This window comes from Lepus europaeus, chromosome 18 (assembly GCF_033115175.1).
Source record: "Lepus europaeus isolate LE1 chromosome 18, mLepTim1.pri, whole genome shotgun sequence".
Taxonomy (NCBI): domain Eukaryota; kingdom Metazoa; phylum Chordata; class Mammalia; order Lagomorpha; family Leporidae; genus Lepus; species Lepus europaeus.
Window position 1 is genome coordinate 13,422,205 of NC_084844.1, and position 12,414 is coordinate 13,434,618.

General features: G+C 45.1%; 1 protein-coding gene across 1 annotated transcript in view; it reads right to left on the minus strand.

Annotated features, from left to right (window-relative positions):
* Positions 1 to 4,844: 4,844 nt before the first annotated feature.
* Positions 4,845 to 12,414, minus strand: part of PSMD12 (proteasome 26S subunit, non-ATPase 12) — a 28,029-nt gene continuing 20,459 nt past the window's right edge. Inside the window, exons 8-11 of the mRNA XM_062215510.1 lie at positions 10,500 to 10,612; positions 9,710 to 9,884; positions 6,233 to 6,310; positions 4,845 to 5,369 (exon numbers count right to left, since the gene is read on the minus strand). Of these exons, the coding sequence (XP_062071494.1) occupies positions 5,160 to 5,369; positions 6,233 to 6,310; positions 9,710 to 9,884; positions 10,500 to 10,612 (576 nt within the window). The 3' untranslated portion in view covers positions 4,845 to 5,159. The remainder of the gene's footprint in view (positions 5,370 to 6,232; positions 6,311 to 9,709; positions 9,885 to 10,499; positions 10,613 to 12,414) is intronic.

Below are 12,414 nucleotides of genomic sequence, written 5' to 3' on the forward strand. Positions count from 1 at the left end.
CAACAAAGTCTTGTCAAGAGGAGTGGTTCTCAGTGTGCTCCATGCACCAAGCGAGTTGGGCATCACCTCAGAAATTAAAAAAAAGAAACTCGGGCCTCACCCCAGGGCAAGTGCATCAGAAACTTTGGGGTGAAGCCCAGTAATCTGTATCGTGACAAGCCCTGCAGCTATTCTGAGGTGTGCCGAGTTGGAGAGCCAGTGGTTACAGGACACAGCAAAGCATGGCCTCAGTGACCATACACAAACCAGAGGTCAGGGGCAAGTGTCAGTCCGGTGGCCCTTGAAACAAGGTGCAAAGCGAAAGGTTTCTTACTGCTCACAAAACAACTTTATCCAAAAGAACTAAGCTTATGGCCACACAAGAAGCTACACAGAGGTTTCGAGCAGCTTTATTTGTAATCACCAACATTTGTTAGGCAGCCAACATCCTGCGGATGTATGGATCACCCGTGGCACATCCACACAACGGATTATCCAGTGTTACAAAGAAATGCGCCATTGGGCCTTGAAAAGGGACAGGGAGAACCTTCAGTGTCACTCAGTGAAAGCCAACGTGAAAAGGCTACGGCCTGTGATTCCAGCTACGTGGCGTTCTGGAAAAGGCAGAACTATGGAGACCGCACGAGGGCCGACGGTTGCCAGGGACTGGGGAGGGGAGGTAAGAACAGTCAGAGCACAGAGGACCTTGGCGGCAGTGCAAATACTGTTCTGATGCTCTGCGGTGTCATCCTGTGTTGGCAGATGGCTGAGCCCACAGAACGCACACCAAAATGAACTCTGATGTAAGCTGTGCCCTCGGGGTGACAAGGATGTGCTGTGCTCGCTCTGCCGTGCTCACCCCCCCAACGCTCCGTGGAGGCGTTGATGATGGGAGAGCGTGCACAGGAACGTGTGCCAACTCTGGACCTTACACCCAGTTTTGCTGTGAACCTAAAATTGTGCTCAAAAAACAGTCTTAATTAAAAACAAAACAGTAGCAACCAAACAGGCTTAAAGAGATAGATGGCTTTGGAAAGATAAAAACTTTTAGCTGTGGCTTTTGGTTTTAAACATGTAACTCACCTCTGAGTTTGTTCCCAGGTTTACTATTTTTTTTTTTTTAAAAGACTTATTTTATTTGAGTTACAGAATTGAACCAGGGCCCACCTGGGATAACAGCACCGCAGGAGGTGGCTTAGCCTATTCACCACAGGGCAGCCCCCCAGGTTTTCTTAAAAACCCACACATCAGTGTTTTTATTGCTGCTAATCCAGCAGCTGAATACAACTGAATATGTACTTTCATTATACATTTAATAATTGCTAGAATGGAATTGTATGAACTTTATTTTATATATTTTTATTTATTTTTTTAGATAATAGGTTTTTTTTTTTTTTTTCTTTTTTTAACAGGCAGAGTTAGACAGTGAGAGAGACAGACAGAGAGGAAGGTCTTCCTTCCGTTGGTTCACCCCCCAAATGGCCGCTACAGCCAGTGCTGCACCGATCCGAAGCCAGGAGCCAGGTGCCTCTCTCTGGTCTCCCATGTGGGTGCAGGGCCCAAGCACTTGGACCATCCTCCACTGCACTCCCGGGCCACAGCAGAGAGCTGGACTGGAAGAGGAGCAACCGGGACTAGAACCCGGCGCCCATATGGGATGCTGGCGCCACAGGCGGAGGATTAACCAAGTGAGCCACGGCGCCGGCCCCGAATTGTATGAATTTTAAGGATGAGTTTTCCAATGATTCAATAATAGAAATTGAGGATAATTATAGAAACAGACTAAGCAAGAATAAATTATACAGATATACAGGGTGTTATTTTAGTTTTAAAAAACAGTGGTTCATCATCTCTCCTGCTGCTCAAAACACTAATGATAATGACTTAAGTATTATTTTCCTCCATATTTAAAACAAAGTGTTTTGGGGCTGGCCCTGTGGTGTGGCCGGTAAAGCTGCCACTTGCTGTGCAGGTATCCCATATGGGTACCGGTTCAAGTCCCGGCTGCTCCTCTTCTGATCCAGCTCTCTGCTATGGCCTGGGAAAGCAGTAGAAGATGGCCCAAGTCCTTTGGCCCCTGTACCCACGTGGGAGATCCAGAAGAAGCTCCTGGCTCCTGGTTTCGGATAGATGCAGCTCCAGCCATTGCGGCAATTTGGGGAGTGAACCACTGGATGGAAGACCTCTCTATCTGCCTCTCTGTAACTCTGCCTTTCAAATAAATACATAAATCTTTAAAAAAAATAAAAATGTGTTTCTGCCATTTCCATGGATGCCATCTTTAGATCTTTAACATAAAAAGTATTAATTTAGGTTCTGAACATCTCAAATATTTTACTACCTTATGCTAACATTTTTATTTTTATTTTTTTTATTTTTTGACAGGCAGAGTGGACAGAGAGAGAGACAGAGAGAAAGGTCTTCCTTTCGCCGTTGGTTCACCCTCCAATGGCCGCCGCAGCCGGTGTGCTGCAGCCGGCGCACCGCGCTGATCCAAAGGCAGGAGCCAGGTGCTTCTCCTGGTCTCCCATGGGGTGCAGGGCCCAAGCACTTGGGCCATCCTCCACTGCACTCCCAGGCCATAGCAGAGAGCTGGCCTGGAAGGGGGGCAACCAGGAAAGAATCCGGCGCCCCGACCGGGACTAGAACCCAGTGTGCCAGCACCGCAGGCGGAGGACTAGCCTAATGAGCCGCGGTGCCGGCTGCTAACATGTTTTTGGTAACATCAAGCAAAGAACCTGGTAAATCATATGTATATTTGCTTAATTACTATTTGACAGAAAAACAAGCAGGTAAAGCTGCCACCCATGCAGCTGGTACCCCATATGGGTGCCAGTTCGTGTCTCAACTGTTCCACTCCTATTAGGCCTGCTAATGGGCCAGGGCAAAGCGGTAGAAGATGGCTGAACATCTTAAGTATTGGGACCCCTACCAGTTACATGGGAGTCCTGGAAGAAGCCCTGGGCTCCTGGCTTCAGTCTGGTCCAGCTCTGGCCATTTCAGCCATCTGGGGGGTAAACCAGTAGATGGAAGATCTGTCTCCCTATCTCCGTGACTCTGACTTTCAAATAAATAATCTATCTTCACACACACACACACACACACGCTGGGGTCAAGCCAAGTGAGACGTGGTCCCTGGGACACAGTTACAAATGGCACCAATCATAATGTGGAAAGACAGGAGTGTGTGCATGTGAACTAACGACCAGGGAGGAGCACCTGATACCTACAGCAACGTATCTGGCCAAACTGTGCAGGGCTGGCAAGCCCGAAGGTGACAAGTCCCTAGAAAGATGAAGTTAATGAGAAGGTATTCAAAGTAGCTTCAACTTTACTTATAAATTAATGCACAATGATTTTATTTTCTATCCTTTTCATTCAAAAGAAAATTAAAAGCACATTCTTATGCTAGGGTGAACTTCTAATATTTCTAAACTTGCCATATTTTTCGTTAGTTTGTAAGGGATAAGTGATAGCAGATGTTGATTTTATTAATGTGACTCCCAGAGAAACAATTAGATTATTCAGTATTATGGGTCATTATTCACAGTGGCTCTGAGCACAAGTATTGCAGAGCTCCTGCAATTGTCTCCAGCCCTGGGATCATGAAACAGGACAATTTAGTGACTATTAAGTGGAAAACTAATTATGAGAAATGGTGTTTCTGGAATGCTTAGTTTCTCTTCATTTGGGTTTTTTCAAAAGTAGACCTCACACTTTCTTCATTTATACATCTTTTAAATGACATTATTTCACTTTTCTATTTTCTCTGGAATAAATCAAATTAAAAAACACTTCTAAAATTTGCTTGCACTAATTGATTGCAGATGTTTTAAAATCTGAAAAAAACTGAAGACTAAATAATTTACTGTGAGGGTGGCCTGAAGTCTTTTTTTTTTTGTCATTTTTAAGCATTAAACAAATTATGTTATGCAGCATTCAAATAATGGAACTAAAGATCTCAAGATAACAAACTTGGAACATTCACGATGTAATCAATTCTGAGTAAGCTAAAGTCACATAGGAGCCTTAGAAGAACACTTTTGTGTGTTAAATGTAAACTCACACCACAAAAGATGAGGGAGAAAGAGCACCCCCCCATCCTCAAATACAGTGCCTACTCCTGTATAGAGGATTCACACCAAACAGCTGTGTTCACACCCAGATACTCAACCTTGGTCAGTAACTCACCAAGTCAAGGGCGTGGGGACTGCAATCAAGCCACTGTCACGGACAGAAATATGACTTAAAAAATACAAGAAGGGGCCGGCGCTGTGGCGCAGCAGGTGAAACTGCTGCCTGCAGTGCCGGCATCCCATATGAGCGCCAGTTCGAGTCCTGGCTGCTCCACTTCCGATCCAGCTCTCGGCCATGGCCTGGGAAAGCAGTGGAAGATGGCCCAAGTGCTTGGGCCCCTGCACCCATGTGAGAGACCCAGAAGAAGCTCCTGGCTCCTGGCTTCGGACTGCTGCAGCTCTGGCTGTTGCGGCCATCTGGGGAGTGAACCAGCGGATGGAGGACTTCTCTCTCTGTCTGCCTCTGCCTCTCTGTAACTCTGCCTCTCAAATAAATCAATAAATCTTCCAAAAAACAACAACAACAACAAAAAAACAAACCAAGAAACAACAACACTAGGTCTACAGCCCACCAGACAGTGGTGGGGAGGGGGAACACATTCAGCCCAGAAGCCTCGGCCACAGTATCAGCTCCTTCACAAACCACAATTCTATCCCAATGCTCTCAAATATTCTGTTGATTTTTAATTCTATGAAATGATTGGTAGCTGTACAACAGAATTTACTTTAAAAACACCTGTTAAATCATTACCACACAAAATGTCTAGAAACAAAGGTAACTATAGAAAGTAAATGTGCATATACTGCTTTTATTTTTACTATGGTTGTTAGTTCAATGAAAACAAATAATAGCTAAAAAGTCTTCAAGTGATATAAAAACATATTTGGGTAAGTTATAACAGATTTTATGTGCTTAGTCAACAGAAATGTGGCACGTTTTTGCACCAATTGCAAACTCAAAAGTTAGCCTCAAACATATTTACTATTTCAAAATTTTAGACAAAGGAGCTAAGAAAACGAAAAACACAACATATACACCAGGGTAACAGTCTTTTTTTTTTAATGACTTCCGATTTTAACTCTTTTCTTAAAGCAGTAAGGCCCTTATTGTAGATTATGTATCATCTCCTCTTTGGCTATAAGGTGTGTCGTTTTGTTAACCAGAGACATCAGTGAGTTCAGTTTCTGAGACCAGTCATTTAATAAGTTATTGGGATCCTTGGGTCTCTGGAAGTTGATAATTCCTGCCAATCTGTCTACTTTAGCAAAGATGGTCTTGTTAACCACCAGATTTGAGAGAAAGGCCTCCGATTCCTGCAAGAGAGACACGGATTAAGGCAGGATAATTACAGACAACAAACAGAGCTGATGGAGAGCATCTTGCACACTTCAGCCAAGAGTGCAAGACCACGCAGGGGTACACTCATCGCTCACTGTCAGAACCACGGACTTCTGGTAATAACGCCCCTCTACCACAGCCCCGGGATGAGGCAGGGCTGCCTCCAAACCTGCCTCCTGCGACCTTGCAAGTGCCGGTCCTGTGGAACAGCAGCCTGTGCTCAAGGCAGCCAGCAATCAGCTGCTCTACTCTGCTTTCGAAGACGTCATGGCACAGGGGCCGTGGGCTGGAATCTCTGCTCTGGCCCCTGGCAAGGACACAGCCCCAGGGCAACCTCCCTGCTCCCAGGACTCCGGGTCCCTCCTCCAGAGAAAAGCCAGCGAGCTAAGCAGGGACGGAGCTTCCAGCGTGAGCGACCGTTCCACAGGTCTTCCTCTCTGAGCGGAACTGTCACAGCTCCTTCAGGGGCCATAGATGGCCTTCAGGCCACTCTCAGCCAACTCCCATCTCCCTGTCTGTGTCCATTCTGTCACCCCGAAATGCACGCCGAGTGCAGCACTCTTCCAGCAAGCACTGGCACCAGGTGGGCTGCTGGCACGCCCTCCTCTCGTATCTTAGTCATGTTCTGGACTCCAAATTAATCTACAGAGAACTAACATTTAAGTGTCCAACTAGTCTAAGTAATAGTAATGTAACCATAAACTCAGTATTTAGGCCATTTTTGGTACTCAAGATACTTACAATTTGATTAAACAAGATGTATTTTCTCTATTTTTCTAAGTTGATGGATACTCAAAATGAATGGCTAACAACTCTGACAATGATGCGTCCTACTTACGTCAACGGACAGATCCAGAAGCTGCGCCATCCTCTTCATTGTTATCCGCGTATAGTACTTGGCCATTATTCTAATATTCTGGGGAGAGGACAGAGGGCAGAGGACACAGCTGTCAGTAAGGCTGAAAGCCCGTCCATCCAAGGTCCCTCACTTTTCTACGCTTTTCTCAACTTCAATAACAAAACCAAACGCTGAGATGTTTGTTTGTGTGGTTGTTCAGAGTGATTCACTATGAATACCTCACACAACTCTTCTTTTTTTTCTGTTGTTTGAAAGGTAGAGTTACAGAGGGGAGGGGAGGGACAGAGAGAGATAAGTTACCTTCCATCTGCTGGTTCACTCCCCAAATGGCCACAATGGCCAGGGCTGGGCCAGGCTGAAACCAAGAGCCTGGAATCCATCCAGGTCTCCCAGGTGGGTGCAGGGGCCCAAGTACATGGGCCATCTTCCGCTGCTTTCCCAGGTGCATTAGCAGGGAACTGGATTGGAAGTGGGGCAGCCAGGACTCAAACTGGTGCCCATATGGGATGCCCATAGGTGGCAACTTTACCTGCTGTGCACAACGCCAGCCCACACTTTAGACATCCAGTCAAGGGCGCAGGCATGTGGCACAGAGGTTAAGACTTGGGATGCCTGCATCCCATTCTACTGCCCTTGGACTGGAGTAGTGCCTGCACTTCTGATCCCAGCTTCCAGCGGCCGCAGGTGACGGCTCAGGTACCTAGGTCCCTGCCACTCACGTGGGGACCCAGATTGAGTTCTTGTCTCTTGGCTGTTGGAGGCATTTAGGGTGCTAACCAGCAGATGGACAAATTCTGTCTCTCTCCTTGCTTTTCAAAAATAAAGTCAAAATATATGCTTGTTTTAACTAAATTAGTGGTTTAAAACTTACAACTATAATTGAGTAGTTTTTCTAAATCTAATAATCTGAAGTTAAGCTTTTCTAATTATTACACTAATGTGTTAAAGGCTAAAATTTAAAAAATTGGAGACCATCCCCAAATACTTATTTTACCATTATCCCAACCAGCTAAAGGTGACTTAAAATTACATTTCCTAATTTTTGCTGGAAAGGACGCTGTCCCCTTTACTATTCTTAATGTCATCAACAAAACACCGGCACTCACAAGGAAAACCAGAGAACAGTAAGGAGAAAATGGACTTTGAAAAAGCTGCACCCCCGCCCGCCACGACCAAGGCCCTGGCAACACCCACCTCTCAGAGAGCAGCCAAGGGCTCTACACTCCTCCTCCTTCAGCCTCTAAGTCCAATCACTGACTACAGGCTGCAGTTTCTTTCCTTCATTCATTCCGTGGACTCATTTTTCAATCCCTCAGCCTCTGCCTTATGACAATGAAGCAGTCTTTATCTCCAGCCTTCTACAGACTTTCAAATCCAGACTCTACATTCAGGAGGCTATGAAACACCAGTCTGGGCAGTAGCCTCTTTTTTTTTTTTTTTTTTTTTTTTTTTGACAGGCAGAGTGGACAGTCAGAGAGAGAGACAGAGAGAAAGGTCTTCCTTTTGCTGTTGGTTCACCCTCCAGTGGCTGCCACGGCCGGCGCGCTGCGGCCGGCGCACCGCGCTGATCCAAAGGCAGGAGCCAGGTGCTTCTCCTGGTCTCCCATGGGGTGCAGGGCCCAAGCACTTGGACCATCCTCCACTGCACTCCCTGGCCACAGCAGAGAGCTGGCCTGGAAGAGGGGCAACCAGGACAGAATCCGGCGCACCGACCGGGACTAGAACCTGGTGTGCCGGCGCCGCAAGGCGGAGGATTAGCCTATTGAGCCGCAGCGCCGGCCGGCAGTATCCTCTTAAAAGTGTTCACTTACAGGGGGCTGGTACTGTGGCATAGCAGGCAAAGCCACCTGTGATGCTGGCATCCCCTATGGGCATCAGTTCATGTCCCAGCTGCTCCCCTTCTGGTCCAGCTCCCTGTTATAGCCTGGGAAAAGCAGCAGAAGTAGCCTAATTATTGGGTCCCTGCCACCCACGTGGGAGACCCGCAAGAAGCTTCTGTCTCATGGCTTCTGCCTGGCTCAGACCTGGCTATAGCAGCCATGTAGGGAATGAACCAGCAGATGGAAAATCTCTATCTCTCCATCCCTCTCTTTCTTTGTAGCTTTGACTTTCAAATAAATAAATAAATCTGTATAAAAAAGTTATCATTAATGGGGTATATAAAATTTCTTCCGATTCAGATCCTTTCTTCAGCTCCAACTTTTTTCTTCGTGTTTAGCTCTCTAAGTTCCTCTAGTGGCTGTGCCTCTATGCCTCTGCTCAGACCATACCCTCTGCCTACGTGAATGCTGTCACTGCCCTCCTGCCTGCAAGATAACCTCACACTCTTCTTACAAATTTCACCTCAATCATTCCGGGGGAATCCATCAACTTTCTCCCTATGTCCCACTCTACTCTTTATATACTTATGTTTATTACTTTTTATTCGTAAACACATCTTTCCCTGTGATTTTTAAGCTCATTTTAAAAAATTTTACATGAGAGGCAGATACGTCACTCCCATCTGCTGGGTTTCCATGTGGCTGGAAAGAAAACTTTTATCATTTAAGCTTAAAATTACTGGAGTCATCGCAACTGCCTCCCCAGGTCCACATTAGCCAAAAGCTAGGAGTCAGGAGCTGGAGCTGGGTACTGAAGCCAGGAACTCCAGAAAGGCACACAGAAGTCTCAACCATGGGACCAAACACCTGTCCTCTTTCCAGTGTCTTGAAGAGACCATGTCTCATTATCCCATGTGCCAGGACTTTGTACAGTGTACATCGTGTACCTCACGATGAATGTCTCTTATAGGAATGAATGAAGAGTCACATAATCCAATCTGTGTGCTACCAAGAGCAAAGTGCAGGTTTATGGGCTTTTGCACTTCCTAGACAAGCAAGTATCAGGAAGAACAACTCCCCTTGTCCAGCTCTTGGGAAATCAGGTTTATAAACTGTTAAGATTCTGGATTGAGAGGTCCTCTCTCAAAATGACACATGATACAACAGTTACTTTTTCTGAAAAGCCAAAAATAGGAGAAAAAAAGGTAAATGAATGAGATAAACGGAAATGCTTTGGGCAACAGAAACATTTGAACAACCAATTTATATCACTATTACACTGTGTATACAAAAAATATCCTAAAGTATTAAAGACATTAACAAATAAAAGTAACATTTGATCATGAAAGTTGAAAAATACCATCATGCTCGAACTTGCCAAAATTTAATTTTTTTTTTTTTTTTTTTTTTTTTACAGGCAGAGTGGACAGTGAGAGAGACAGAGAGCTGGCCTGGAAGAGGGGCAACCGGGACAGAATCCGGCGCCCCGACCGGGACTAGAACCCGGTGTGCCGGCGCCGCAAGGCGGAGGATTAGCCCAGTGAGCCGTGGCGCCAGCCTAATTTTAAGATAATTCTAAAAAGCAAATTTACTAATTAAAGGCTAAAATAAAAATCATCCCATCACAAATTCTTACATGTTCAACAACTCTGTTCTTCAAGTCGTTCCATCTTTTTTCCCCTTCCTCTGTAGAACCAAAGACGTCAGTGGCTGGACTCTCCAGGGACCCCTTCCTTAATTCCACACCATAGTCCTCAACAAGTGTGGACCAGCGCATCAGCTCCATTGTGGTAAAAAGCTTTAAGAGATCCCTGTAAAGTGTACAAAACTTAATATTTCAAATATATAATAAAAAAATCAAAAGACTGCTTTTATACATTTTTATTGAGTGGAACAGGACACAATTTGCTTACGACATATTTTCCCAACTTTACTACCAGGTTCCCACAGAAATTCTGAATACAGCATTCCACAGCTCAGCACTCTGCTCTCCTGCACTTCATTTGTCAGTCTCTGAAATAACTGTGAACACACTAATGAAACACAAAATCAAAGTCCCCACTAATGACAATACTTTATAAAATGGTTAACTAACTAAAAACTGTGGATGTGGGCTGATATAAAACTTCTTGAAAAACAAAATGTGTTATTATTATTTTTTTTAATATTTATTTTATTTGAAAGGCAGAGTTACAGAGAGAGGAAGAGAGAGATCTTCCATGCACTGGTTCACTCCCCAAATGACTGCAACAGTCATATATTAATGTCTAATGCAATGCTAAAGGACATGTTACTGCTTGTATTATCCCTCTTATTCTATAATATAATCTATCAGTGACCAATTAAGGAATATTCATCTAGGTGAACCGATTTTTCTTTGAAATGTTTTTAGTGAGAAACACTACGCTAATTATAGAAATGCTTACTTGTATTTGGGAATTTCTTCTAACTTCTTATCACCACTTATTCGGTGAACCAAATCTGACTGTTCGTTGTCAAAAGGAGCCAGGATAACATAGAGAACAACACTTTTCAGGGCCTAAAAAAGTTATACAACACAACAGGTTATTTGCAAGGGAAACATAATGGCAATTTGGCAAGAACTGAAAAACTGCAGGAACTCCATCAGTCATCTTGTGTTTGTCTTAGGGTGGAAAAGTCTTACCAGGCTGCCCTTCTCACAATGTCTCTTTCTTTCTTTTTTTTTTTTTAAAGATTTATTTATTTATTTGAAAGGCAGAGTTACAGAAAGAGAGGAGATAGAGAGAGGTCTTCCATCTGCTGGTTCACTCCCCAGACAGCCACAATGGCCAGGGCTGGGCCAGGCAGAAGCCAGAATCCAGGAGCTTCTTCCGGGTCTCCCATGTGGGTCCGGGGCCCAAGCATTTGGGCCATCTTCTACTGCTTTCCCAGGCCACATTAGTGGGAGCTGGATTGGAAGCAGAGCAGCCAAGAATCGACCCAGTGCCCATATGGGATGCCAGCACTGCAGGTGGCAACTTAACCTGCTGTGCCACAGCACCAGCCCCTCTCAGAGTCTTTCTGTAATATTTAGTTTTTATTATTTATTATAAAACCATTATAATAAACCTTTGTTACTTTCAATTACTACTTCAGCTGATATTTTTCTTGACATTCACTTTTTTTTTTTTTTTAAGATTTTATTTGGGAGGTAGAGTTACAGACAGTGAGAGGGAGAGACAAAAAGGTCTTCCTTCCGTTGGTTCACTCCCTAGATGGTCACAATGGCTGGAGCTGTGCCGATCTGAAGCCAGGAGCCAGGTGCTTCCTCCCGGTCTCCCATGTGGGTGCAGGGGCCCTAGCACGTGGGCCACCCTCCACTGCTTTCTCAGGCCAGCTTAGCAGAGAGCTGGATTGGAAGAGGAGCAGCCCAGGACTAGAACTGGCACCCATATGGGATGCCGGTGCCACAGGCGGAGGATTAACCTACTGTGCCACGGAGCCGGCCCTGACATTCATTTTTAACAAATATATAAAGAAAAAGTTCTTATAACAGCAGCATAAATGTGGAATATATATACAAGCTCATTAAAATAGCTTTTGTAAAATAACTTTCCAAAACAGTGCTGGATCTTTATCTGTAAATTTTGTTAGCAGGTGACCTGCTGCGTATTTTTATTATGATTTGAGATGCTGATAAGAGAGCTCCCATCCAGTGGTTCATTCTCTAAATGCTTGCAACAGCTCGGACTAGCCTGGGCTGAAGCTGGGAGCCCGGAACTTAATTCACTCTCCCACTTGGGTGGCAGGAATGCAATTACTTGAGCCATCACTGCTGCCTCCCAGGGTCTGCATTAGTGGGAAGATGGAGCCAGGCACCCTGATAAAAACATGTCTCAACCCCTAGGCTGAACGCCTGTGCCCTGCTGTCCGTATTTTAAGCAACAGGCCTGCATTTCATCAGAAGTGACATACACAGGGGCCGGCATTACAGTACACCAGGTTAAGCCACCACCTGCAACGCCATCATCTCATGAGCACCAGTTTGAGTGCCTGCTGCTTCATTTTTAATCCAGCTCCCTGCTACTGCACCTGGGAAAGAAGAGGAAGATGGCCTGATTGCTTGGGCCCTTGCTACCCATTTAAATCTGAAAATAAGAAGAAAAAAAAAAAAGAAAGAAAAAACAAAAAACAAAAGCAGAGTGATACACAGGGGCAGGCATTTGGCATGGTGGCTATCATGCTGCTTGGGAGGCTGGCGCTGTGCGTAATATGTTAAGCATCCACCTGCAGCACTGGCATCCCATTTGGGTGCTGGTTTGAGTCCCAGCTGCTCCACGTTCCATCTACCTCCCTGCTGACAGCCTGGGAAAGCAGTAG